At 57.1% G+C, this 25,232-nt stretch overlaps 6 protein-coding genes across 11 annotated transcripts; 3 read left to right on the top strand and 3 right to left on the bottom strand.

Annotated features, from left to right (window-relative positions):
* Window positions 1-53: 53 nt before the first annotated feature.
* SIAE (sialic acid acetylesterase) lies at window positions 54-5,755 on the top strand. Its single transcript, XM_034069536.1, has 10 exons — window positions 54-148; window positions 1,644-1,808; window positions 2,505-2,668; window positions 2,755-2,893; window positions 2,979-3,162; window positions 3,680-3,789; window positions 3,875-4,008; window positions 4,171-4,325; window positions 4,745-4,940; window positions 5,017-5,755. The coding sequence occupies exons 1-10, from the start codon at window positions 106-108 to the stop codon at window positions 5,302-5,304; spliced, it is 1,578 nt and encodes a 525-aa protein (XP_033925427.1). The 5' UTR covers window positions 54-105; the 3' UTR covers window positions 5,305-5,755.
* A 298-nt stretch (window positions 5,756-6,053) lies between these two features.
* Window positions 6,054-10,109, bottom strand: PANX3 (pannexin 3). Of its 2 annotated transcripts, XM_031043425.2 has the most exons (6): window positions 10,016-10,109; window positions 8,743-8,868; window positions 7,875-8,017; window positions 7,568-7,782; window positions 6,785-7,443; window positions 6,054-6,212 (listed from the first exon to the last, which is right to left on the bottom strand). In XM_031043425.2, exons 1-6 carry the CDS (start codon window positions 10,074-10,076, stop codon window positions 6,151-6,153), a joined length of 1,266 nt encoding a protein of 421 aa, XP_030899285.2. In that variant the 5' UTR covers window positions 10,077-10,109; the 3' UTR covers window positions 6,054-6,150. The 2 variants fall into 2 exon arrangements, with proteins under 2 accessions (XP_030899285.2, XP_005142823.2); XM_005142766.3 differs by lacking the exon at window positions 10,016-10,109 and having other exon boundaries at window positions 8,743-9,731.
* On the bottom strand, window positions 9,852-12,811 carry RPUSD4 (RNA pseudouridine synthase D4). Its single transcript, XM_034069651.1, has 7 exons — window positions 12,632-12,811; window positions 12,365-12,530; window positions 11,550-11,751; window positions 11,260-11,353; window positions 11,020-11,170; window positions 10,504-10,601; window positions 9,852-10,365 (listed from the first exon to the last, which is right to left on the bottom strand). The coding sequence occupies exons 1-7, from the start codon at window positions 12,809-12,811 to the stop codon at window positions 10,180-10,182; spliced, it is 1,077 nt and encodes a 358-aa protein (XP_033925542.1). The 3' UTR covers window positions 9,852-10,179.
* A 162-nt stretch (window positions 12,812-12,973) lies between these two features.
* On the top strand, window positions 12,974-19,199 carry HYLS1 (HYLS1 centriolar and ciliogenesis associated). Its single transcript, XM_034069526.1, has 2 exons — window positions 12,974-13,035; window positions 18,132-19,199. Exon 2 carries the CDS (start codon window positions 18,156-18,158, stop codon window positions 18,951-18,953), a length of 798 nt encoding a protein of 265 aa, XP_033925417.1. The 5' UTR covers window positions 12,974-13,035; window positions 18,132-18,155; the 3' UTR covers window positions 18,954-19,199.
* On the bottom strand, window positions 13,573-17,384 carry PUS3 (pseudouridine synthase 3). The gene is made up of 4 exons (XM_005142768.3): window positions 16,934-17,384; window positions 15,380-15,939; window positions 14,834-15,024; window positions 13,573-13,978 (listed from the first exon to the last, which is right to left on the bottom strand). The coding sequence occupies exons 1-4, from the start codon at window positions 17,318-17,320 to the stop codon at window positions 13,683-13,685; spliced, it is 1,434 nt and encodes a 477-aa protein (XP_005142825.2). The 5' UTR covers window positions 17,321-17,384; the 3' UTR covers window positions 13,573-13,682.
* Window positions 19,200-20,282: 1,083 nt separating the features above from the next.
* Window positions 20,283-24,902, top strand: DDX25 (DEAD-box helicase 25). Of its 5 annotated transcripts, none has more exons than XR_004550313.1 (12): window positions 20,283-20,447; window positions 20,519-20,575; window positions 20,895-21,030; window positions 21,118-21,210; window positions 21,296-21,398; window positions 22,057-22,171; window positions 22,276-22,453; window positions 22,739-22,976; window positions 23,232-23,394; window positions 23,478-23,666; window positions 24,235-24,493; window positions 24,709-24,812. XR_004550313.1 is itself a non-coding variant. In XM_034069525.1 (11 exons), exons 4-11 carry the CDS (start codon window positions 21,146-21,148, stop codon window positions 24,768-24,770), a joined length of 1,113 nt encoding a protein of 370 aa, XP_033925416.1. In that variant the 5' UTR covers window positions 20,284-20,447; window positions 20,519-20,575; window positions 20,895-21,030; window positions 21,118-21,145; the 3' UTR covers window positions 24,771-24,902. The 5 variants fall into 5 exon arrangements, 2 of the variants coding, with proteins under 2 accessions (XP_033925415.1, XP_033925416.1); XR_004550312.1 differs by having other exon boundaries at window positions 24,208-24,493; XR_004550311.1 differs by having other exon boundaries at window positions 23,478-24,493.
* Window positions 24,903-25,232: the final 330 nt, after the last annotated feature.

Here is a 25,232-nt window from a genome sequence, read left to right as displayed (position 1 = left end):
CCCCAAATATTGACCACGCCTCCAAGGGGGCGGGGCCGAAGCCGGGGCTGGCCCCGGGTCCTAGTGCCCACCCTGTGTGCTTCCCGATCCCCCGCCTCACCGGGCATGGCGGCGTGGGCGCTGCTGGCGCTGGCTCCGGTGGCCGCAGGTAAAGGGCTGGGGGGGCCGGTCCGGACCCCCGGGCACCCTCCGCAGCCCGACCGGGCCCCGCTTCGGGCCCTTGGCACCCGACAGCCGCGTCTGGGAGCCCTTGGCATGGCCTAAACCTCACTTCTATGCCCTTCGTATGCCCCAGACCCGCTTCAATGTCTTTAGCACCACCCTTAGCCCCACTTTGAGGTCCTTGGCATCCCCTCAGCCCCATCTGGGAGCCCTTTGCATTCCCCTCAACCCTGCTTAAACACCCTTTGTACCCTAAGCCCCATGTCGATGCCCTTGGAGCCCCCAGAGGGCCACTGTGAGGCTCTGCATCCCCTAAATCCTGCTTCAGTGCCCTTTGTAGCCACCCTGACCCACTTCACTGCCTTTGGTACCACCCTTAACCCTGCTTTGACGCCCTTGGCACAACCAGGGCCCCACTTCAGGGCTCTTGGAATCCCCTAGACCCTGCTTCAACACCCTTGGTACCCCCGGACCCACTTAACTGCCTTTGGCACCACATCGAGCCCCACTTTGATGCCCTCGCTGTCCCTCCAGCCCCAATTCAGTGCCCTTTGCACCCCCAAAGCCTTGTTTGATGCCCTTTGCATACCCAGAGCCCCACTTGGCGTCTCCTGCCCTCCTTTGAACCTCCCTTTGATGCCTTTGATACCAACTCCAACCTCATTTCGCTGCCCTTGGAGCCCCCAGCCCCTCTTCGAGCCCATTTGGGGCCTCGCCATGCCCTAACCCCGGCTCGGCCGCCCTTGGCACGCCCGTGGGACGATGCTTTACGTAAGGTGGGAGCTGCATGCGGCTCCTGGCGCGTCCCGTGGGCTCTGCTCCCTTCCCTCCTCCCAGCCGCTTTTTATAGCTCCAGCCTCTTCCCAGCTCCTCACTTTGTGCTTCTCTCCCTCCTCCAGCTCATGTCTTTATGTAACTCGTCCTTCCCGGAGCCTCGGAAGGGGCTCTGGGACTGCTGCTTCCAGCGAGGCCGAGGACATCGCGTCCAAGCCCTGCCCTGACCCACTTGGAGTGTGGGTTTCTGTTCACACCCTCCGAACGGGGTTTTGGGGCTGCCAGGGCTGAGACCAATGTTCCTGCTTCTGCTGGTGCCGCATTCCTGGTGCTTCCCACCTCACCATGTGCCAAGCCTTCTTTAGCAAGGGGAAAGTATGTCAGAACATGGTTATTAGCAAGGCTGGGCTGGCAGAAATGCTGTTATTAGAGGAGTTCTTGCCGCAGTCTGTACCCAAACTATGTATAACACAAGCTCCTGGGCTCTGGGACGTGACTTGGGCTCTCCTGGGGACTCAGACTCAGCCACTTCCTCCTCTCCTTGGTGATTTCAACCACCTTAGGACTGACCAGAGCCAAAGGAAGCTCTAAATTAAGCTGGATCTCAACTAATCTGTATTTCAGAAGGACTCGGAGGCCGTGCAGAGGATTTTTCCCTTTGCTTTCCCCTCCTGGAGCTGATGGTTGGTGCTGTCCATTGGTTCCAGGGACAATCCTCAGCTTCGCATCCTACTATGGTGACCACATGGTGCTGCAGAAGGAGCCAGCGGGGGCCGTGGTGTGGGGCTATGGGGAGCCGGGGGCTGCAGTGACCGTGGCTCTCTCCGGTGATGGTGGCCTTGTCCTCATGAAGAAGATGGCACAAGTTAAAGGTCAGTGCTGGACCCTCACTGGGCGACTGGGGATGGTGAGTTTGGAGCCAAGCAGCACTCTGAAGCCCACACTGGAGCTGCTGGTGAGGCTCCATCACCTCTGGGTGAGCTCTCCTCAAGGCTGGGAGGGCTCAGAAGCATCTCAGATCTCAGTTGGTGGTTTCCTTCCCTGCACAGTGAGTCGGGGGCTGCTCCTTGCCTTTAGGGGGGGTGAAATCACTGCCTCAATGGCTCCTCCACAAGCTGGGCACCTGGAGGTGTCTTGTGATGGAGCAGCGATCGGCTGCTACCGGAGATCTGCAGGATCCAGCCTGAATCAGGCCACAAAATCCACACTAAGCTCCAGCAGAATATCTTTACGCCTCGATTCGGCGCCTCTAAAATTAGCTGGAGACATCTCAGTGTCACACACACCAAGCTGCTCCTGTAATCCCAGTTCCTCCCAGCAGCTTCTGCTCTGACACACATTGGTCTTGGAGATGTTTCTGGTTAACCCCTCCGTTCCTGCAGGAGGAAGGACCCTCTGATGGTGCAGAGCATCCAAACCCCACTTCTGCACCCAGCCCTGCAATGGGGCAGCTTTCCCTTGTTGCCTGGCCATCCCCATGGCTTGTAGGCCTCCCATCCAACCTCTTTGTGAAGGTCTTGGTGTCTTCATAGGGATCAGGAAAGATAAGCACCATCCTCTTCTTTCAGAACCTTCTGGGACATGGATGACCATCCTGGACCCTATGGATCAGGGTGGTCCCTACACGCTGACAGCCAGGCAGGGCTCGAAGAATGTGACGCTGAGGGACATCTACTTTGGGGATGTGTGGCTTTGCAGTGGGCAGAGCAACATGGTCATGACAGTCCTGCAGGTAAGACCCATGGCATGGCACGATCCTGCCAGCACAGGCAGGGAGCAGGCAGGGAAGCATCCCACATGCTGCCAACCCTTCCCTAGATCACCAATGCCAGCCAGGAGCTCACTGCTGCCGCTCGCTATCCCTATGTCCGTGTCTTTGCTGCGGCTCCTTCCCACTCTGACGTGGAGCTGGAAGACCTGGCCCGCATTGACTTGCCCTGGTCCATCCCAACAGCTGGTGAGGACCCCGTTCCTTCCCCAAGAAGCCTGGAAGTGGGTTTTTCCCCCCTTTTTCCCATTGCAGCCTGATGTTTCTTGGACAGAGAACCTGGGCCATGGGAATTTCACCTACTTCTCGGCCGTCTGCTGGCTGCTGGGACGTTACCTCTATGATGCTCTGAGGTACCCTGTGGGGCTGGTGGAGGCAGCCTGGGGGGGGACCCCCATCGAGGCCTGGTCCTCCCCACGGGCTCTGCAGGCATGTGGGCTCTTGGAGGACAGAAGGAGGTGAGAGAAGATGCAGTTAAACAGCTCTTGCCCCACATCACGATGCTTTGGGGGAGATCCTTCATCCATTCCCATCCCACCTCCTCTCCTAAAGCATCCCCAGAGCGCTCCTGTCACACAGAATCACACAGACTGGTTTGGGTTGGAGGGGACCTTAAAGCTCGCCCAGTTCTGTGGCCACAGGGTAGGGACACCTTCCACTAGAGCATGCTGCTCCATCCCCATCCAACCTGGCCTTGAACACTGAGGTGTGAAGCTGAAGGACACCCCCTGCCACTAAGGAGGGGGATGTCCAAGTAGAATCATAGAATCTGACAATGGTCTTCTCTCTCCATGCATCATTTTTGTCCCTCTGGATAAACCCTCTCCTGTGCTGAGAGTGTAGGGCACATCTCAGTGGGAAAAGAGGGAAGAGGGGGACCCCAGGGCTCCCCTGTTTGCTTTAACCATGCAGGGTTAAAGGGATTCAGGTCTGGCCTCATGTTTTCTGCCCCTTTAGCCCAGCTTCGTCTCCCAGCATCTCCCCACACCAGCAATTCTCCGGCCCTCAAACACCTTCCGTGCTCTGGAATGCTATGATCCACCCACTGCTCAACATGACACTGCGGGGGATCGCTTGGTACCAAGGTGAGCCCCTTTTATCCTCACCATGGAGTGGAACAGGCTCCTCTATCCCACTCAGATCACTCCAGCCCCTCTCTGTCGGACACAGGCGAGGCCAACGCCTTCCTGCACACAGACCACTACAACTGCACCTTCCCCACACTCATTGCCGACTGGCGCCGGGCATTCCATGTGGGATCAGCAGGCCAGACAGAGCCACTCCTCCCCTTTGGCTTCGTGCAGGTGAAGAGGGGGTGAGGAGGGGGCTTACCCATCCTTTAGCATCCTGGAGCCACTTCCAAGGTGCATGAAGAGGTCCTGCCGGTGGTGCTGCATCCCAATGGATGGTGTTGGGAGCGATGGAAGAGGCACTTCCCGAGCTCCGCACCCTGTTGTGCCTTGCAGTTGTCCACCTACCGTCGGCAGAGCCCCCAGGACAGCTTCGCCCGGCTCCGCTGGCACCAGACAGCCGATGTGGGGGTCGTTCCCAATGCCAGGATACCCAGAACCTTCATGGCCGTGGCAATGGATCTCTGTGATGAGCACTCACCCTATGGCAGGTGAGTCCTGGGGGATGAGGGTGAACGGATAGAACTATGGAATGGTTTGGAAGGGACCTTAAAGCTCCTCCAGCTCCAACCCCTGCCATGAGCAGGGACCCCTTCCACTGGAGCAGCTGCTCCAAGCCCCTGTGTCCAGCCTGGCCTTGAACACTGCCAGGGATGGGGCAGCCACAACTTCTCTGGGCACCCTGTGCCAGCGCCTCAGCACCCTCACAGTGGAAAAAGCCTCTCTCCAGTTTCCTGCAGCCCCTTTAGGCACTGGAGCTGCTCTAAGGTCTCCCCTTCAGGAGCCTTCTCCAGGCTGCCCCAACCCAGCTCTCATCCTGTCAGGCTGTGATGAAGCTGTAGGACAGCAGCTGTAGGATGCAGCTGAAGCTGTAGGACACCAGCCCCACCTCCCTCCTTTTCCTTGGCAGCATCCACCCTCGGGACAAGCAGAACGTGGCTCATCGCCTGCAGCTGGGCGCTAGGGCTGTGGCGTATGGGGAGAAAAACCTGGTTTTCCAGGGGCCATTCCCGACCCAGGCTGTCCTGGAAGTCACCAGGGCTCTGCTGAACGTCACCTACAGCCAGCGGTTGGTCTGGCGCCGGAGGGACATGCCAGCATTCGAGGTGAGGATGGGGGAAAAGCTTCTCCCCATGGCTGCAAGGGGAAGCCCATACTAAGGGAGGTTTCTGCCCTCTCTAGGTGTGCTGCTCCAGCCCCGTGTCCCTGTGCAGGTGGCTGCCAGCTCCCATGGTGGCAGTGAGGTCCCACACGGTGACACTGGCCCTGGGTGGCTGTGGGACACTGGTGCTGGCCCTGCGCTATGCCAGGGCTGAGTGGCCCTGTGAGTACCAGTCCTGTGCCCTCTACAACACCCAGGGCCTGCCTGCACCCCCCTTCCTGCTGGAGACCCTGAGGAGCTCCAGCAGAGCCGGAGAGGTGGAACTGCTGCTCCATCACCCAAGCTCCTTGCTGTCCTGGGGGATTTAGGGGCTCTCCCAAAGGATTTGGGACTCTCCCAAAGGATTTAGGGGCTGGTGCAAGGACCTCAGGCCTCTCTGAGTGGCTCCAGGCTGCTGGCACAGTGCCTTCCCAATTGAGGGAGGCAGCTGGCTTGATTACAGCCTTCCTAATTAAACATCTCCAGCTCCTCTTTGGCCTGAAGTCAAGGCTACAGGGGAAAAAATAGGCAATTTAAAAGGAAATTAACGAAGAATTCTGTTAAGACAAGCAGCAGGATGGGAGCTGAACCCCTCCCTGCCATGGAGCTGGTCCTGGTCCCCCCGCCAGGGACATAGGGTGCTGACCCCCATGGCAGGGTGCTCACAGGGTCCAGGACGAGCCTGTGGTGGGACCACAACCAAAGGGTCAGACTGGGGCTGGGACATGGAGCTGCAGAGGTGCCTTCCACTCCTGCTGTTAATAAAGAGTTAACAAACCAGCTCGAGTTATTCCTGGATCCTTCTTTTCCTTCGGAGGAGCATCCTTTAAGTGCTCCATTCCCACCTTCCTGCTGCATTACCAGGAAAATGTGGCACCCAGTGCTTGGAATAAGACATCTGAGAGGGGCTCTGCACTCTCACAGGGAAGAGCTTCCTCCCAATAGCTCATCTAAATCTTCCCTTAACCCTTTTTTTGTCGGAGAACCATAAGGAGGGTGATCCCAAACATAGGAATAACACAGGGGAAGCTCAGCCCTGTGGCTGCTGTCACTTTACAGACATCACCTCACCAGGCTGTCTTCAAACCAGAGTTTAATGTGCTCGAGGAATGCTGGCAATAAAGAACTGAATCCAACCGGATCCCAGATGCTCTGCCTGCAGCCTGCTCTTGGGGTCAGGCAGAGCCGAGTGAGTCCCGGGAGGCTTTTCCCATTGCTTCCACTCCAGGCTTCATTTCTAGACAGAGGAGGAAGTTAGTTATTGGGGTGATCACAAACTGGGGTCTTGGGCTTCCACCACCAGTGTGCCACTAGCCCAAGAGCCAGTTGTGCTAGCCCCGTGGTTGCCATGCCAACGAGGATGCTAAATACAGCAATCTGGGGGCTTTTGGTGGTTTTCTCTTTGGAAACCAAACCCCCCAGGGCCAGGAAAGGAGCTCAGGACTCCTGGCTCCCATCCTGCTGGGATGAGACAGGATGAGCTGTCTCCCAGAGCCTACAAACCACTGCTGGGGGGTGTCGGGTTTTGCCCAGAGCTTGGATTGAAGTGCCAAACTCTCTGCTTTCTGTTCCTATAGCAACTCCTGCCCACGCATGGGCTCGCAGTAGCATCACATCCTGGCTGCCAGAGCCCATTCCTGGCTGAAAATGGAGCCTTCAGCCCCACAAATCCCCCCCAAAACCTGAAGATTTTGGCCAAAGGGTTTAGGGCCTTATTGGTGGATGGATCCAGCCTCATCCCCAGGGCAGGATCTTGCATGGGGGAGCCAAGAGAAGAGTGAAGAAGTAATCTCTACTACCAAATCCTACCTGGGGCCCTGCCATTGGACTGGGGTGTGCTGCCATCGGGGGCACAAGTGTGGTGTTTGGGCTTGGTGGTCTCCAGCCCTGCCAGCAGCGTCATGAAGTCAATGACGGTGTCGATGTCCTCCTTGTTGGTGGTGGTTTCCCTCAGGGCACTGACAGCATTGAGACGGCTGAAGGACGTCAGCTTGGAGATGTTGGCGCGGAGGAAGAGGAGGATGACGTTGAGGTCATTGACGGGGCAGGTGAGCATCTTGCGGCTGAGCAGGTCGAAGGCTGGCAGCATCTCATAGACAGAGAGCAGCCCCTTGTCCCACTGGCAGAGCTGCAGGGTGTTGTAGACAACCACGGGTATGAGGAGGACATAGACACCACCAACCGAGAGGCTGATGAGCTGGAAGATGGAGAAGAAGACCAGCTTGCAGGGGATGAGTGGTGGGATGTGGGGCTCTGCCTGGAGCAGCCCTGTTCTGATGGAGCAGTTGAACTCATCCTGGAAGAAGATGTTGAGGTGGAGGAAGACCAGGTAGAGGCAGGTGGCAGCCAAGAACACAAGCAGCAGCAGGTTCCTCAGGATGTAGATGAACACCAGGGAGTGAGCGCGCTGCTTGCAGGTCAGGTAGCGCTCCAGCAATGGGAACTCAAAATACCTCTCCTGGCGGGCCCTGCGGACACAGAGGGGAGTTAGAGCCACCCCCCGACCAAACCCCTTCACCAAAGCCCATCCTGAATGTGGCCACAGCCACATCACCATGTGGAGAACCATCAGTGGCTGCCCAAGGGCCTCACCTCTCATACTCCTCCCAAAAGCGCTCGGGCTCGGTGCTGGCCTGCTGCACCTTCCTCATGTGCTGCACCAGGCGCACCGAGCGGTTGTAGGACTTGTCCAGCTCATCGATGATGAAGAGGAGGTCGGAGTGGAGGGCAGGGGCAGCTGCATAACGCCACAGCAGGTATGGCAGGTACATGAGCACCGCTACCACCAGCAGCGAGTAGGGGAAGACCTGGGGGAAGGAGAGAAGCAGAGGAGTTGCTTCAGCTCTGCTGCACACCCAGGTGGGAGCTGAGGGCACCCAGATGTGAGCTGGACAGGTACCTTGAGAGCCCAAAGGGACTTGGTGACAGCGTGTCCCTCGGTGTCCCAGCCATGGTGGACAAGGGAGTCCCAGCAAGCAGTGTCGACATAGGCTGACTGCTTCCCAGTGAAGTTGGTGGGGGAGAAGCAGCTGATCTGTGAGCCTGGGGTGAGGAGAAGAGTGAACCTCAGCCGTGGGGGTCCAGGGAGGGTGATTACATCTCGGGCATCACTTGGAATTACAAACCCCCCCTTTTTCCCAGTCATTTTGTAGCTGTCCTCCATTTTCCATCACTTTCCAAACACAGACCCTTTGAACACTGTGGGGCAGTTAGAGACCAGCCAGAAACCAAAGTCAAACCAAACCCTCGCAGGCAGCAGCAGGACATTGGCCAAGGCCAGATTTAGCCTGAGGTCACAACGCTCCATCAATGAAACCCTTTGTGCTGTCCTTCAGTGTTCAAAGCCAGGTTGGACAGGGCTTGGAGCAACCTGGTCCAGTGGAAGGTGGATGAGCTTTAAGGTCCCTTCCAACCCAAACCAGTCTGTGATTCATCCTATGATTCCTGTGGGATGTATTCCCTGAGCTGCCCTCCCAGCACCCTTCTTATCCTCACCAGCAACGCCCAGAGGTGCTGGGGGCAAGCAGCTGAGGTGGGGTATGGATCCACCGCTGGTGCTGGGGTTTAGCACCGCTGTTCCCAGCTTCCCCAGCAACCAATAATGCATTAAAACCAATCAATAAACACCCCTGAGGCAGAATGATTCCTAAAGCAGCATTTCCAGGATGCCCCACCTCAGGCCACAGCCACATCGGTGAGAGCACAAGTGCTTCCCAGCGACAGCTAAACCGTGTCCTGAAGGTTCCCATTCCAAAACCAGTACTCACCAGCAGAGAACTCGCGGGCGAAAGCCAGGGAGACGAGGAAGAGGGGCAGCCCCACAGTGATGAACTTCAGGAGGCGATCACAGGGCAGCTCCAGCCGCAGGCCCTTGGCTCGGGATCCACCAGGATCTGGGAGGAGAGCATCGGAGAGCATGTACTCAGCAGCTGTGTGCGAGAGGGACATCTTTGTATGGAGGAAAAGGAGACGATGGTGGTGCTGCTGCTGCTGCCTGCGGGCTCTGGTGTCGTCTGAGGTGTGCCCAGCTCGAGGAGTGGCTTTGTAGGGCTGGAGGCATCTCTTGCCAAGCCATCCCTACCAGGCAGCTGGGATGAGAGCTCAGGCACCGCCTTGAAGCCACTGGTAATTACAGGGGGAAGCCTTTTCCCAAACAGCACGTCCTGAAATAGAAAACAAACCCCCCGGCAGCTGTGGCAGCAGGCTGGGAAGGTGGAATTCCAGCCTGGCTCCATGTGGTTTTGCATCCCTCTCTCATAAGCAGATGTATTTCTGGGTTCTTTTGAGGAGGGTGGGGGGTCCTCAGCTATTTTAACCGTGTTGAGGCACAGGGTGGCAGGGCACAGGGTGTTACCGTACTGAGACACCCCAACAAGGTCTGTGGTAGCCCCACAGGGGACAAAGAGCCTTTTCCAGCACCTAAACCAACTTGTGCTGTGGGGACAGGCCAAATGCTGGTGCTGCCATTCCTCAGCTTTCCAATCTTGGGGTGCAGGGGCAGGAATCTGGCTTCAAGGCAGCTCCTGAGGGAGAAGGATGCTGATAATGGGATCTAGAATCAACAGGGGAATTGGAAGGGGCAGAGGGACAGGAAAGTCTCTCCCAGCAGCATATTCTGTGCCCAAAAAAAAGCACTGACACTGCAAAGGGAGTCTAGGAACTGTGCAGCCAAGCCAAGCAGAGAAATTTCCAGTGCAGCCACTGCCAAATTGCACTTTCCATGGATTTTCCAAAGAAGGGACTCTCCAAATTGGAGCACAGAGTGCCAGGATAGGAGGGAGAAACTCTAAATGGCTCTGGAAGGCTGAGTGACAGTCCTCAGATGGGACTGCACCAATCAAAGCTGCCTGGGACCAAGCACAGAGACACAAAGCCCTTCACCTCGGCACCAACAGGACCATTTATTGCTCAGAGACAAGTTCCAACCATGACTGGACAAAGCCCAGTTTCTACACAGCCTCATTTGACCAAACTAGTGTCTCTTCAGTGTGCCCAGGTGCTTTTCTGCACCAAGTCAGGACAAGAAGCACCCAAAGGTACCTGGTTTGGAGCCCAGTACCAGTAGAGGTGTCTGGCAAGCAGCAGGGACTGTTGACTTCATCTCACCGCTGTCTCCAAGGTGGACACGGCTGCCAAGCAGCAGGACACAGCACTATACATGCCAGGGACGTGGAGATCCACACCACCTCTCCCTTCCTGCCCTGTTAATCTTCAGCAAAGTCCAGCTCCAGTTTCCTCAGAGTCTTATGGAAGAAGGGGGGTGGTTTGCAGACGAGGTTCAGCTGCTCGCCCAGGGGCAGGGAGAGCCGGTGGGCATGCAGGTGGAGCGGGAGGTGGCGAGCCTTGCTCTGCTCCAGCTTCAGCCTCTTCAAGGTGACCTTAGGAAGCTTCTGTGGTGAGGACAGAAAAGGTCCTTTCTACAACCCCAGCTCTTCAGACAGCACTTGGAAACCCCAGCCCATGGGGAGCTGGGGCTGCTGGAAGTGGATCCGGCTCTGGGTGCCCACCCAACACTGGACCTGCCTTACCTGAGGTGCCAACTTGCTCCAGTGGGAATATTTGTGATCCCCCAGGATGGGGCAGCCCAAGCCATAGGCCAGGTGAACCCGGATCTGGTGCTTCACCCCTGAGGAGGAAAGGGAGAGAGGAGAAACATGACAACCAGCACCCAGAGGGTGGCCCAGCAGCAAACCAATGCCCAGGGATGGCTTATCAGAGTCATCCAATGCTTTCTGTTCAAGGGACCTTAAAGCTCATCCAGTTCCACCCCCCTGCCACAGGCCGGGACACCTTCTGGTAGAACAGGATGCTCTAAGCACTGTCCAACCTGGCCTTGAACACTGTTGCTGGATCAGGGCTGCAGGCGGAAGCCTCCCCAGAGCGCAGCAGAGGGAGAATCCCTCACGTGCTTATTCCCAGATTCTTGTCCCAGACAGGATTCTCATTGTGTCTAACAACGAGTTCCCACTTCCAGCACTGCCCTTGGCTGCACAGCCACCCAGAAAGCAGCTCACAAGATGTGGAGCCACCCGTGCAGGCCTCACCGGTGATGGGCTGGAGCTCCAGCAGCGAGCAGGCAGCAGAGCTGGCCAGGAGCCGGTACCGCGTCACGGCGCTCTCGGCACTCCGGTTCCTCCGGGTTCTCACCACCTTCCCATCCTCTGGAGACAGGCGGTAGCTGGGGGCCAGCGTCCTCTGAGCAGTGACAACAGGGTGAGCCCATGGGGAGGCAAAGGAAGGAGCTGGGGATGGGGAGTGTGAGGTTGAGGGGACACATGGCTCACCTTGTAGTGTGATTGGTGGCTCTGCACCTCCTTCTCCACAATGGGGATGTCCACGATGCCCTCAGTGGGGTCTGGCTCCCCCAGGCTGATTGCCCTGGGGAGGGAAAGCAGAGGTCTGTGGGTGTTGCTCCAGCATGAAGGGATCCCTCCCCTCATCCCTTCTCCCCACAGCCCAGCCCCATCGAGGACAAGCCACCACTTCGACAACACATCCTGGGGACGTTCCCTTCACCTCTTCTTCAAACCCTAGGGGCCCTTCAGAGCCACTTGTCCACCCAAACTTTTCCTACCAGTAGATCTTCTCCACCTGACGAGTCTTGAAGAGAAGCCGGATCCTGTCCGCTGCCTCTTTGCTCCGTGCCAGCACCATCACACCTGTGGTCTCCTTGTCCAGCCGATGGCAGAGGTGGAGGGGTTCAGCTTTCATGTTTTCCAACATCTTGGCCAAAATCGGCAGCACATCAGCGATACAGTTCTTGATCCCAGGGCCACCTGCACAACCCATGGACAAAGCAGTCAAGGGGAATGTTCACCTCCCATGCACCCTAACTTACCCCCCCAGAGTGTGAGATGGAGGCTGGGATCTAAAGGTGAAATCCATCCCAGTGCAAGGGACGCTGTGGGGATGATAACATGGGGCTGGAGCAGCTCTGCTTTGGAGCCAGGCTGAGAAAACTGGGGCTGCTCAGCTTGGAGAAGAGAAGCTACTTGGAGACCTCAGAGTAGCTTCCAGTGTCTGAAGGGGGCTACAAGGATGCTGGGACTGTAGCAATAGGCCAAGGGGAATGGCTTGAACCTGCCTAAGAGAGGGGAGACTGAGCTGAGCTCTGAGGCAGAAGCTGTTCCCTGTGAGGGTGCTGAGGCGCTGGCACAGGGTGCCCAGAGCAGCTGTGGCTGCCCCATCCCTGGCAGTGCTCAAGGCCAGGTTGGACACAGGGGCTTGGAGCAGCTGCTCCAGTGGAAGGGGTCCCTGCCCGTGGCAGGGGTTGGAGCTGGAGGAGCTTTAAGGTCCCTTCAACCCAAACCAATCTGATTCCATGACTGAGACAGACGCTCCCGTGTCAGTGCCACGGAGGCCGCATGGACACGGCCAGGGGCCGCTCACCGTGCACCGGCAGCCCGTAGGGTTTGTTGATCACCACGATCTCCTCGTTCTGGTACACCGCGGCCTGCTTCAGCATCCTGGCCAGCACGTTGGGGTGAACGTGCTGCAGCCCCGAGCTCAGCATGGCCAGCTCCCGCACCCGCCTCTGTGCGGGGTCCCGAGGCACCTGAGGAGAGAGGACACCGGTACCGGCACCGCTGCGGCGTGAACGGGCTCCGGGCTCGGCAGGAGGCAGAGCCCCGCTCCTCAGCGCCGGGCCCCGCTCACCTCTCGCTGCTTCTCCTCCCTCCTCTGCTGCCGCAGCCGCTCCGCCAGCTGCTCCGCTCGCACCGGCCCCTTCCTCTCCTCTGCCGCCGCCCGCCTGCAGCCGCCGCCGCAAAGCGAGCGCACGGCCCAGCCCAGGCCCGCCGCGCTCCTCCGCAGCGCACGGCCGCTGGCCGCCGCCATCTTTCTTCCTCCTTCTTCCGTCGCCTTTTTACCAGCCAATGGCAGTGGTTCGGGGGCGGTCCTTCATCCCGCTCGCCCAATCGGAAGGGGCCATCCAGCTGAGCGACAGCTGTGCCGCCCAATGGTGTCGCTGAGCAGGGCGGCCTCACTCCGGCGGTTTGAAGCGCGGCGGCGGTTGTTGCCGGTAACGGTTGCGGAGGACGGGAGCGGCTGAGCCCTCACAGGTACCGCGGGGGCCGGGCTGGGGTCGCCCCGTTGGTGTGAGTGTTGTGAGGGGCTGAGGCACCTCCATTCCCCCACAGCCGCATTCCACAGAGCCCTTAGGCGTGAAGAGCCCTCTGGAGATCACGAAATCCGAGGCCACACAAGAGCGTGTCCTTGGTGGGATTTAGATGTCTCCATAGAGGGGGTTTAAACCCACCCTGGGCAGCCTGTTCAGTGCGCTGACACTCCCAGCGGGAAGAAGTTCTTCCTTGAGGTGAAACTTGGTTTGTTTCAGTTTATGGCAGTTGCTTCTCATCCTGTCACTGGGGACCACTGGGAACAGTCTGGCACCATCCTGCTGGCACCCACCCTGGAGCTATTGATCTGCATTGATGAGATCCCCCGTCAGGCTGCTCTTCCCCAGGAGCTCCTGCAATCTCTCCTCATCGGAGAGCTGCTCCAGACCCCTGAGCATCCCTGTGGTCTCTGCTGGGCCCTCTCCAGCAGCTCCTTGTCTTTCTTGCACTGAGGAGCCCAGAAACAGACACACACAGATGTGGCTTTACTTGATATTTATAAAAATAGCACTAGAAAATGGCATATTTTAACCAATTGTATGAAAAGGCGAAGGGCTGAGATGCCCTCTTGCTGAGGGGACCCGTCACCATCACTCCATATCCACGCAGACCCGCTTGGGAGCCTGCTCTTGGACATCCCTGCTGTGGCTCCTCTTGCTCTCGGGGGGCTGCTGGTCCCTGTCCCCCTCCAGCTCCAGCCCGAGGGGGGACTGGATGCGGCCCCTCTGCACGAAGTGCTGGATACGAGCCTCCAGCCCCTCGCACTTGGGGCGGGACAGCAAAGGCTTGTACGTGCGGGCTCGGACACCTTCCACAAAGCCACTGGCCTGGCGGCAGAGAGGGGGCTGCCGGGCTGCCCAGAGGATGGTGCTGCTGCTCTCCTCACCTGGGATGCAATGAAAACAACACCCATGGTTTCAACTATCTACTTAAATCCCTCTTCCTGTCCATCTTCAAACCCCATCCCTCTGTAATACCATGATATTCACAGAATCATGGAATGGTTTGTGTTGAAAGGGACCTTAAAGCTCATCCAGCTCCAACCCCTGCCACAGGCAGGGGCACCTTCCACTGGAGCAGCTGCTCCAAGCCCCTGTGTCCAACCTGGCCTTGAGCACTGCCAGGGATGGGGCAGCCACAGCTCTGGGCACCCTGTGCCAGCGCCTCAGCACCCTCACGGGGAAGAGCTTCTGCCTAAGGGCTCAGCTCAGTCTCCCCTCTCTTGGGCAGGTTCAAGCCATTCCCCTTGTCCTGTCCCTACAGGCCCTTGTCCCAAGCCCCTCTCCAGCTTTCCTGCAGCCCCTTTAGGCTCTGGAGCTGCTCTCAGGTCTCCCCTTAAGGACCCTTCTCTTGTCCAGGCTGCCCCAGCCCAGCTCTCCCAGCCTGGCTCCAGAGCAGAGCTGCTTCAGCCCTCGCAGCAGCTCCATGGCCTCCTCTGGCCTCGCTCCAACAGCTCCAGGTCCCTCTTGTGCTGCTGCCCCAGAGCTGGATCAGGGCTGCAGGGGGGGCTCCCCAGAGCACAGCAGAGGGGCAGGATCCCCTCCCTGAGCTGCTGCTCACGCTCTGGGGTGCAGCCCAGCAGCTGGGATGTTCCCAACTCAAACACTGAAGCTGGGTCATGGGGAACTTCTCATCCACCAACACCTCGAAGTCCTTCTCAGTGCTGCTCTGAACCACTTCTCCACCAAAACTGTGCCTGGGATTGCCCTGACCCAGATACTGCCACAAACCCATCCCTTACCTTTGCCTGTAGCCACAGGAGCAGCATCTAACCCCTGCAACATGCTGCGCAGCACTTGGGTTTTGACGGCGTGGCTGGCCCAGAGCTGCTGCAGATGTGTGACATTGAACTCCTGGACCTCCTGGTCGTAGAGCCACTGAATGTTCTCAAACTCACAGTCATACAGGACGAGAGGGAACTCTACTGCCATGCTGGGGAAGAGGAGGGAAGTGTTAGCTGTCACTGTCTGGAGGGATCTGTGACAGAAAATGCTCACACAACACCCTGCCCTCTGCCAAAAGCAGCCCTGTCTTTTACAGAACTCCCTTTGCCTTTAAGAACTGAATTATCTTTTACCAAATACCATGGACTAAAGCCATAAAGTTTGTCTGAGAGCAACAAAACTGAGATCCTCATGGATACCTCCCGGAGAGGCCGCTGGCAGCTTGCTTCCATATTGTGAGAGACTGCTTCGCAGGCTGGCAGAGAATTGCCTTGCCAGTAGCACTTCACACACAGCCATTGCCTCGAGAAGCAGCCCAGCAAGTTTTCCCAAGCTTCCCATACCTGTACTGTGGCTTTTGAGGGTTCTTCTCCACATCCAGCAGCTCATCGATGACCTCTGGGCTCTCCATCCCCTGGCCGATGAGGAAGAGGATGGCCATCATGCAGCGCACTTGGTGATAGAGGAATGCTTGGCCTGTCACCTCAAACTGGCACAGATGGAAGGGATCCTGCGGGCCTGTTCCTCCTCCTCCTTCAACCCATGTCACTCCAGCACTCAGGATCGTCCTCTGGAAGTTCACCACCCCATTGGCAACGTCCATTTTGCAGAGGTTACGGAAGTCATGCGTCCCCACGTACCTCTGGGCTGCTGTGTGCATGAGCTCCACGTCCAGGTTGGCGCAGGGGAAGAAGTACCGGTAGGTCCTCTTCAGGCAGCTGAACCTGGCACTGAATTCAGGTTCCACAGGGGCCCAGGCCAGCACCCTGATGTCGGGTGGGAGCACCCTGTTCAGAATATGGGTGTAGCGGAGCTCCTCCTCGCTTCTCCCTTCTGAGGCACCCCTGTGGCCATTGAGCTTCTGCCCCTGCAGCAGGTTGGAGCGGAGATCGAGGGAGATCACCTGCAAAACGAGGAATGCCAGCATGAAATGGCAGATGGGTGTATTCTGGGGAGCCAAGTCTTCCTACACCACTGTGAAATAAATTCAGGATCTCCTCCAGAGGAAGGTGTCTCAAATGGGGCCATCTCCCCACTCCTTCCTGCGGGAAGAGCTGCCTCTGCTCAGGTTCCCAGCAGATGCTACAGATTCCTTTAATAACACAGAAACTTGCAGGCGGCCTACGTAGCTCAAAACTGCTTCAACTTTAGGCCCTGGTTTTTGGATATAATGTGCTTTTTTATTATTTCACCTATTTTTTTTTTGGCTGGAGGTGATGGTTTAAGGCACTAACAGCCTGGCTGCCTGGGAAACCTGCTGTGGGAGCAAGTTAATGAACACTGCAGGTTCTTGCATGCTTCAAACAGCACAAGGAAAGCCGGCCCCTGCCCTATTCCATGTGGCTCATCCCATGAAGGAGAGCAGACAGCCCATCTGAAGCAAAAGCTGAGCTGGCTCCAATTCCCAAGCCAGGAGGGAAGGAGAGACTGGCCTGGCGGCGAAGCCATCGCTTCACTCTCTCCTGCTCCCACGCTCCCTTCCGCTCCAGCTACCCCCAGACCCTTCTGCGCAGGAATTGGGCTGCTGACTCCACAGGAAGAGATCCAATTCTTGGATTCTATTTCATTTTTTGTTAGGGTGAGCCAGTTAAATCAGCTGCCAGGGCTCTGCAAGGAAGGGGCATCTTCCCTTTCTTGGCTGTTGGGAAGCTGCAGCCTGAAACCCATGTTTCATCCTCTTAAAACAGCCCTGAGAAAAAATAATACTAATAAACACTCTGAGGGTCAAAAATCACCATCCTCTGTGCAGGAAGCCAGCACCAGGGTCACTTTTAGATTTTAAAGCTTCTGGCTTTAAAGAAAAAGAAATCCAAGCCATGTCTTGGCTTATCACAGAAGACATGAATCCCATAGGAGGCCAGAAACCCAGGAAAAGCCCCAGCAGGGGGGATCCTGACCTGTCCAAACGCACTGACTCCTTTGTCCGTCCTCCCGCAGCGGTGGTAGTTGGATGTCTGTCTGTCATCTACCAGCCGTGTCTTCTTCAAGGCTTCAAAGAGCTTCTCCTCGATGGTGTTGGTGGTGTTCTCCTGGCTGGCAAAGCCCTGGTAGCCCCAGCCCAGGTAGGAGATCTTCAGTGCCACGTGTCTGCGGCCGTAGGCTCCGAAATCAAATGGCCGTTGTTGGCGTTTCTTGCTCTTCCCGGGGACTGATGGAGCCTCTTGTTTCCCAGTGCCCTCCTCATCCTCTCGCAGCTTCTCCCGCAGCCTCCTCACCTCCTCTTCCAGCTCCTGCACCCTTCTCAAGAGTCGCTCCTGGTCAGCAGCTGTGCTCCTCTCGGCCATAGTCCTGGAGCCTTCAGTAGCTCCCGGGGGCTCCTCGAGCTCTGCAAAGAAGGAAATCACATTTTTATGTGGCTTTATCACATCTGTAACTTTGCTCTCTGAAATAATCATTACCATGGAATAACTTACTGCTTTAACCTCTCAGTGTTCTATGGGATCCGGCATTCCCAGCTGGCTTTGTGCTATCCACACCATGGTGGAGCCTTTTCCACTCCCCAGCACGCTGAGCCAGCACCACCACACCAGACAGCTCGCTAACACCTGCCACTCATCTCACCACACCATCTGCTCCAGCATTTCATAACAGCACGCTTCAAACTGGAGTTTTCCTTCTCTCTTTTCCAAACCAGTCATCCTAAACCTGTGTCACGACTGGAATCTGTCTCCAGATCCCTTTCCAGCACAGCTCCTGAGGAATACCATAATCACACTCAGCCTTTGGGCTGCAGTGAGCCTTTTCTTCTGTGGGAGTAAAATCTTCTTGGCCATCCCTGGATTAAATCATGACTCAATTCCATGTTTTTAAGAGCAGGTACGAGGGGAAAATCTATTACACAGCAAACTGAATCCACCCTGGGCTTGTCCATCATCCTGTTAGTACCTTATATATCACTGAATTAATTTCAGTGCTGTTTCCAAGCTGGAATTTGGGGGTTTCCTTGTGCATGGGGGGGTGTTTATATCTGCACTGCTGTAGGTGAAGAGCCTTCTGCTGGCAGCAGGAGATTCAGCAGTTGCGTGTCAGAGCCCACTTTATGTCTTCAGCTCCAAGTCTTCAAGGAATTAACTCTGGTTTACTGTTTCTTTGCAGAATCCACCCAATCTGGTGAAAATCATGGATACAATGGGAGCAGACAGGTATGAATGGACCACTCTGGATGCTGAGAAGCCACCGGCTGCAGCGCAGTACCCCCAGCATGGAGGCAGTGAGCAGCGGGCACACCCCTACCACGATCCCTATGTCGATGCCTCCCTCACTATGGGAACACAGCCAGGCTTTCTTCGATGTTCCAAGGAGCAGAGAGGAGCCAGGAGGCTGGTCATGAAAAGGAAGGTGCTGAGGCACAGACCCGATGGGGGAGTGGAGGTGTCTGACGAGTCGGTGCCCAGTGAGCCTGAGAGCGATCCCGAGGTTTGGAGCCCCAGGCAGGAATTGTCTGAGCCAAATGACAGCATCTCTGAGGGGGAGATTGAGACCAGCAGCAGCTCCCACGATGGATCTCTGTGCCAGTGGCTCCCTCTGGACAGCTCTCCCTTTCTCCTTGGGGATTTCAGGAGCAGGAGCTCTCCTGTTTCTCAGTACACAGCGGGACAACCCAAATCCTTCATCCCACCACGGCTCGAGCCGCTGGGACGGAACAGGGGCAAAACCGACCGAGTGGCCAAATACCTTGAGTATAAAAGAGAATGGGAGAAGTTCCGGATCCCAGGAGAGGATCAACGGCAGGAACTGCGCTGGAGCATCCGGGAGCAGATGCTCTGCAAGGCCGAGCTTCCCGAGAAGCCACCACAACACCTCTATGTCCCCAACACCTACACAGTGCCCACTGAGAAGAAGAGAGCTGCCCTGCGCTGGGAAGTACGCTGGGACCTGGCCAATGGCCTCATTCCCAGGAAAGCCACCTCCACCTAGGCCCTCTCCATACGGATACCTCTGAGCCTTGATCATTTGGGAAATCTCCCTTTTTTTAATGCCTTTCTAGAGGGTTAAATCCTGGTATTAAAACTTCACCTGGTGCAGAGGGAAAAGCTTCCTCACGAGTTCAGGTTCGGGGCATTAGGAATCAGGATGTAAGGATCTTTGGGATTTGAGTGCTCCTGGATTCTCATGTGAGGTTTTATTTCTGGCAACATCTTTAATAAAGTGTGTGGAAAGATTCCTTATTGTCCTGTGGGTTAATTAGGGACATTTCCTCACCCCCTCAGCCTATATCTGTTATTCCAGGCTCATCTTTGTGTCTCACTTGGCCCCACTTTGTTATTAAAATACATTTTAGGGGGAATTAAACCCAACATTATCCTCATGATTTTCCTGGTTCCCCCCCATAGTTCCAGAAGTTTGGTGATTTGTGCAGTAGAGGTCCCCAAAACCTCAGGGGAATGGCTGGAAGAGGGCATGGGAAGGATGGGAAGCAGGTGAGAATGGGAGCCCCATGTCAGGTCCCTAAAGCCTCCTCTGGGGTGGGGGATGAGGGACACCCTGCTGTCACCCCACAGTGGGGAGTTCTGGCACCCCATGCTCCAGTGCCCTGGGGAACCCCCAGATGGAGGGGTGGCTGTGCCCAGCACCCAGGGGTCCCCCAAAGCCTTATGGGGGACACTGCCACCACCCTACAGGGTCCCTGCTCCTTTGGCACCCAAAACCTTATGAGGAACAGCACCACTCCACCAGGTCCATGCTCCTCCAGCGCCCTAGGAACCCCCCAAATGCTGTGGGGAGCAGTGCTGGCACCCCCTGTGGTCCCTGTCCCCCACCCTATGGGGTCCCTGCTCTTCCAGCACTCCAGGGAATCCCCCCCACAATCCTGGGGAGAGTGCCACCACCCTACACTGTCCCTGCTCCTCCAGCCCCCCAGGGATCCCCAGAAACCCCCTGTGGGAGCAGCGCTGGCACCCTACGGGGGTCCTGTCCTGGACCCTATAGGGTCCTTGTCCCCAGTCCCCCGGGGACCCTCGCAACACCCTATGGGGAACAGTGCCACCACCTTACGGGCCCCCTGTCCCCAGCGCCCCATTTCCCCCCCCTCCATGGGTCCGTCTGTGCCCCCATCACCCCATGGACCTCCTGAACCCCCTCTCCCCCCGACCCCATCACCCCTGGGGCCCCCAACCCCTCTCCTACCTGCGGAGCCGCTGCCCCGGAAGCGCCCGCCCCGTCCGGTCCCCTCCGCGCTCCTCCCGCCCGCCAGGGGGCGCTCTTCTCCGCGCGGCCGCCCTTAGCAGCGGTAGGGGGCGGGCGCCATGGCGGAGGCCGGGGACAGCAGCGGGGCCGGGCTGGGCCGCGCCGCTCCTCCGGGGCTGCTGCCGCTTCCCTGCGGCTTCACCCCGGGCTCCACCGCCGGGTCCCGGCACCGGCCCTCGCCCTACAGCCTTCAGCGCTGCCGGGACCCCTTCGTGCGCCGCCGCGGTGAGCCCCGGCCCCGCCTCGGGGAGGGCCCGGCCGCTCCGCCCGCCTCAACCCCGCTTCTCCTCCCACAGGTGGACGGGGCGATGAGGAGAAGGGTGAAGAGGAGGAAGAGGAGGAGCAGGAGGAAGGTGAAGTGTGGGCAGCGGGGGGAGCCATGCACCGCAGCGGTGTTGGGGTCCCCAGAGCGGACACAGCCCGAGCCCTGGATGGGAGGGAAGGGATCTGGGAGCTGTGCATGGGGTGGTTGTGGCCCCAATGCACTTTGCCTTGGGAAACCCCATCCCGTTGGGCACAGCCTAGCCGGGTCCGTCTGCAGAGCCTCCTGCCCGCCGGCAGGTCAACACTGCCACCCGGGCTGGTGTCACCTGCAATGTACCGAGGGTGCCCTCCATCCCCTCATCAGGCACTAAACAACACTCCCCTTTAATGAATCCCTGCCGTTTCCAGTGCTGCCAGCCGAAACCTCGCTGCTGAACAAGCTGATCCGCACATCCCTGGTGGAGTCCTGCCACGATGTAGAGATCCTGCAGCGGGACCCCAACTCACCACTCTACTCCATCAGATCCTTCGAGGAGCTGCCCCTGTGAGTGTGTGTGCCCCCCCCCCCGGTAAAGAGTCACCAGCACTCCCAGACTGACTGTTTCTGATGGGTTTTCTGGTGTTTTCACAGGAAAAAGGAGCTTTTGAAGGGAATTTACATGATGGGCTTCAACAGACCATCCAAAATCCAGGAGACAGCTCTGCCGATGATGCTGGCATACCCGTGAGTAGCAATGCCCTATGGTGAACCCCATCTACCTCGAGGCACCCCAACCCTTGCGCTCCTCTAAGCCATCTTTGCCTTGCAGGCCCCAAAATCTGATTGCCCAGAGCCAGTCAGGGACAGGGAAAACAGCAGCTTTTGTCTTGGCCATGCTGAGCAGAGTTAATGCCACCGAGAAATACCCGCAGGTAATGTAGGGAAAGGGAAAGCTGATGCAGGAGGGTTTGCCCAAGCCCTGAAGTGCTGCCTGGGGGCAGATCCCAGGGGTTTGTCCCTGCTTCCATGTGATTTTATCCACTGGAAGGGGATGATGAACCCACAGGTCCCATTTCAGCAGCAGGTAGGACAGAAGGCATGGTGCCTGCTGAAAGGAGGCACTTCTTGATAGCTTAAGCCAGGCGTTAGCTTGGAATTTAAACTTGGAAAAGCAAATGGAGAAGCTTCTGGTGGTTTAAACACCCCCGTGATCCCTGGTGACCTCCCTGCGTGCAGAACATGCTGTGCCAGCAGGCTGTTGCCATTTGGGACCTCTCATCTGCAGTGTACGGGGAGATGTTGATTTAAAGCTGAGCATGGAAATGAGCTGCACCACCTTTCAGGAGACCAGTATCCCCCCCCGAACCAGTTACATTGATTCCTTTCTGTCTGTGTCTCTGCAGCTGGGCCATGTTCCCAGCTCCCTGACCTCAAATCTGATCAACTCCCAATCCCCCTGCACTTTCAGGTGTTGCAGTGTAGGATTTTCCTGTTTGCCCCTCGTGTCTGCCTGTTGTATCCCATCCTGGGAGTATCCTTGGCTTTTAAACAAAGCATTTCTGGTCTGAGATCTCTTTCTTTCCCCCCAAGTGCCTCTGCTTGGCTCCCACCTACGAGCTGGCGCTGCAGATCGGGAACGTGATGGAGAGCATCGGACGGTTTTGTGCCGACATCAGGCTGACGTACGCAGTGCGGGGGAACCGAGGTGAGTCCTGCCTGGAGCCACTGGCACCACGGGAGCACTGGGACCCCCTCCTGGAGCCCCAAGATAGCTGAGGGAGAGACCTGGTGTCATTTCCTCTCTGGCAGTGCCTCAGGGCACTGTGCTAAAGGAGCAGATCATCATCGGGACGCCAGGAACGATGCTGGATTGGTGTTTCAAGCAGAAGGTTGTGGACCTGAAGAAGATCACCCTCTTCGTGCTGGATGAAGCCGACATCATGATCGACACGCAGGGCCTCGCCGGTCAGAGCATCCGCATCCAGAGGTGGGTGTTCCGGATGGATTTAACCCTCTTTGAGGGAAGTGAGGGAGAATTCATCTCCCAAGATGAGCTGAAGCATCCCCCTGATGCAGAAGGGGTTTGCTTAGCTTAGTCCAGGGATGTGGCTCTGTAAACCTGTGTCCATTGGACAGTCAGCAAGACGTTTATCACAATTCCCTTTCCTCTGAGCCTTTACAGCGACACAAAATCACTTTAAATTACCTTCTCCCCTCCTTCTAATGGGTCCATCCAGGTGCCAGGCTGACAATTCCTTCTCCTTCTCCCCAGGGCTCTCCCCAAGAGCTGCCAGATGCTGCTGTTCTCGGCCACCTTCAAGGCAACCGTGCGGGAGTTCGCTGAGAGAATCGTCTCCAACCCCATCATGATAATGCTGCGGGAGGACGAGCTCACCCTCAGCAACATCCGGCAGTACTTCTTCGTGTGCAGGAGCAGGGAGGAGAAGTACGAAGCTCTCTGCAACATCTATGGCAGCATCACCATCGGACAGGCCATGATCTTCTGCCAGGTAAAGCACCTTGGAGCACGGGGAGGTCCATGTGTGACACAAGCACACTGCATGTCCTTGCCCTCAAAGTGTGTCCTGACAGAGGCTTTGAGGTTGTCCACATCATATTTTGCCTTATTCGAGGTGTTGGGAAGCACCAGGAGCTCCCTGGAAGGAGCAGGGGACTTGGGATAGGAGAATATTGGTGGAGTGTGTTCTGAGAGTGATGGAAAAGCCACAACAGCACCTCATCCCATGTCATCCTGCCTCTCCCAGACACGGAGGAGTGCTGACTGGCTGGCAGTGGCCATGACCCAGGATGGACACCAGGTTGCCATCCTGACAGCAGAGCTGACGGTTGCCCATCGTGCCAATGTCATCCAGCGCTTCCGCAGCGGGAAGGAGAAGGTCCTCATCGCCACCAATGTCTGCGCCAGAGGTACCCCAAATCCCATGCCCCTCACTCACCTCCGGTTCTTCATCCCACAGGATGAGGTGATCCTTCCCTCTGTCCTCTTCCAGGCATCGACGTGCAGCAGGTCACCATTGTGGTGAACTTCAGCCTCCCCACCAACCTGCAGGGAGAGCCTGACTTCGAGACCTACCTGCACCGCATTGGGCGCACGGGGCGCTTCGGGAAGAGCGGCATCGCCTTCAGCATGGTGGAGAGCCAGGATGTGGCACTCGTGGAGATGATAGAGGAGCATTTCCGTAAGTATCTGCCCATCCCCACCTGTCCTGGGGTGGTTTGGGGATTGGATCCCCCCTCCAGCATGTTTCCCAGCTCACGTGGACCTTGCTGGGCTGCTCCTTTAGCCCATTGACCTTCTAGGGTTGGGATTTTTCCTCCCTTGCAGCGACATTCCCAGACAACCAACCAAGGAAGTTGTGTGTGACTTGAGAGGGATGTTGCACATAGCCAGGATGCCTCAGCATCGCTTCTTTTTCCTCCTTCAGGCATTTTATCTGCCCTTACCTGGCAGAACCGCATCCCAGGCATGTGGTGTCCATGCTGCAGTATTGAAGCTGGCAGCTGAAATGGTGCCTGAGTCTTTCCTGAGTGGAAATAGATTCCACTTGGGAATATCAAGGGGGTTTTTCATGGCATGTGCAAAATGCTGTGGCTGCACTGGTGGCTTTTCAAATCCTGGTGTGTTTTCCCTGTGATTTTTAGGGATAAGCAGGTTATCAAAACCTTTTGGTGTGTGGAAAACCACGTCCCCTCCTCAGTGCTACCCAACTGTCCCAACAGCTTGTCCTTTAAATCCAAACCCTAAAGGAGCCCATGGCAGAGCCTGGCAGGGCACACGTGAGCCAGACACTCCGGCAAAGGCTTTTCCAAGCAGCAGAAGCACTGGATAACTGCAGCTGGAATACCAAGGAGGCCGAGTCCAACCATGGAATTGGCCAGAGGAGCCCAGCATGGGATGGAAATCCAAGTGGATGAGCTCCTGTCTGCTTTTTTGACCTTGTGACTTGGGGCTGCGGCCGGCCCTATAAGGACAACGACCCTCTTCCCATCCGACATCGCCTCGGAGGTGGGAGCAGAGCCTCAAAGCTCACCTGAGCTGCTGCCTCTTGCTTGGGCTGCCTCTCGCTTCCGCAGCAGCCACCCTTGATCTGCACCATGGAATTCCCAGCGGTGGGAGCTTCCCAGCCCACGGTGCATGCAGGCAGTGCAAATGCCAGCTCCTGCCCTCGCTGGGCCCCATTTCCCCAAGCTTTGACACGTTTTGTTTCTGTTTTCCTACAGAGACCAAGATCAAGCAGCTGGACCCGCGCGACATGGACGAGATGGAGAAGCTTAAAAACTGAGTGAGGAAAACTCACCAATTCCTAGTTTTGGTTCTGAGCAAGGCAAAGTTGCTGGGAAAACAGTTCCCCAGTTCTCTGGGAATTCCCTGAAGCTGTTTGGTTTTGTTTTGATGCTTGAGAAAACAGTGCAGTTACAGCCACTGTTGTCCTTGGTTTTGTTTGTTGGTGTAGTTCTGCGGTTCTCAGAGCTGGGTCTTGGTGGATTTGATCCCCTGAGAGGCTCAGCACTGGATGATGCTCCTCAAAACTGGGTCTAGAGGGCAGGGAAGTGGCAAACTCCAGTCTTCCACTGGAAGCTGCGCTCTGCATTGGAGCACAGGGGTTCCACCAAGGTGGGTGGTGTGGTTGATGCACTAGAAGGATGGGATGGGATCCAGAGGGACCTGGACAGGCCAGAGGGGTGGGAATGTGTGAACCTGATGATCAACAAGGCGAAGTGCAAGGTCCTGTCCCTGTGCCAGG

Source organism: Melopsittacus undulatus, chromosome 15 (genome assembly GCF_012275295.1).
Source record: "Melopsittacus undulatus isolate bMelUnd1 chromosome 15, bMelUnd1.mat.Z, whole genome shotgun sequence".
NCBI classification, from domain to species: domain Eukaryota; kingdom Metazoa; phylum Chordata; class Aves; order Psittaciformes; family Psittaculidae; genus Melopsittacus; species Melopsittacus undulatus.
The sequence above is the reverse complement of the archived record's forward strand: the minus strand, read 5'-3'. Positions and strand labels throughout refer to the sequence as shown.

Coding starts and splice junctions, on each gene's coding strand:
- SIAE (XM_034069536.1), top strand. CDS start 106: ATGGCGGCGTGGGCGCTGCTGGCGCTGGCTCCGGTGGCCGCAG. Junction 1,809..2,504: donor GAAGATGGCACAAGTTAAAG/GTCAGTGCTGGA, acceptor CTCTTCTTTCAG/AACCTTCTGGGACATGGATG. Junction 4,009..4,170: donor TCCCCTTTGGCTTCGTGCAG/GTGAAGAGGGGG, acceptor TGTGCCTTGCAG/TTGTCCACCTACCGTCGGCA.
- PANX3 (XM_031043425.2), bottom strand. CDS start 10,076: ATGAAGTCAACAGTCCCTGCTGCTTGCCAGACACCTCTACTGGTACTG. Junction 8,018..8,742: donor CGCCCGCGAGTTCTCTGCTG/GTGAGTACTGGT, acceptor TCCTCACCCCAG/GCTCACAGATCAGCTGCTTC. Junction 7,783..7,874: donor AGTCCCTTTGGGCTCTCAAG/GTACCTGTCCAG, acceptor TCCTTCCCCCAG/GTCTTCCCCTACTCGCTGCT.
- RPUSD4 (XM_034069651.1), bottom strand. CDS start 12,811: ATGGCGGCGGCCAGCGGCCGTGCGCTGCGGAGGAGCGCGGCGGGCCTG. Junction 11,354..11,549: donor CAGGTGGAGAAGATCTACTG/GTAGGAAAAGTT, acceptor TTCCCTCCCCAG/GGCAATCAGCCTGGGGGAGC. Junction 10,602..11,019: donor GGAGCTCCAGCCCATCACCG/GTGAGGCCTGCA, acceptor TTTCCTCCTCAG/GGGTGAAGCACCAGATCCGG.
- PUS3 (XM_005142768.3), bottom strand. CDS start 17,320: ATGGCCGAGAGGAGCACAGCTGCTGACCAGGAGCGACTCTTGAGAAGG. Junction 15,025..15,379: donor CCTCAAAAGCCACAGTACAG/GTATGGGAAGCT, acceptor CCTCTTCCCCAG/CATGGCAGTAGAGTTCCCTC. Junction 13,979..14,833: donor TCCTGTGGCTACAGGCAAAG/GTAAGGGATGGG, acceptor ATTGCATCCCAG/GTGAGGAGAGCAGCAGCACC.
- HYLS1 (XM_034069526.1), top strand. CDS start 18,156: ATGGATACAATGGGAGCAGACAGGTATGAATGGACCACTCTGGATGCT.
- DDX25 (XM_034069524.1), top strand. CDS start 21,146: ATGATGGGCTTCAACAGACCATCCAAAATCCAGGAGACAGCTCTGCCG. Junction 21,399..22,056: donor CCACCGAGAAATACCCGCAG/GTAATGTAGGGA, acceptor TTTCCCCCCAAG/TGCCTCTGCTTGGCTCCCAC. Junction 22,454..22,738: donor CAGAGCATCCGCATCCAGAG/GTGGGTGTTCCG, acceptor CCTTCTCCCCAG/GGCTCTCCCCAAGAGCTGCC.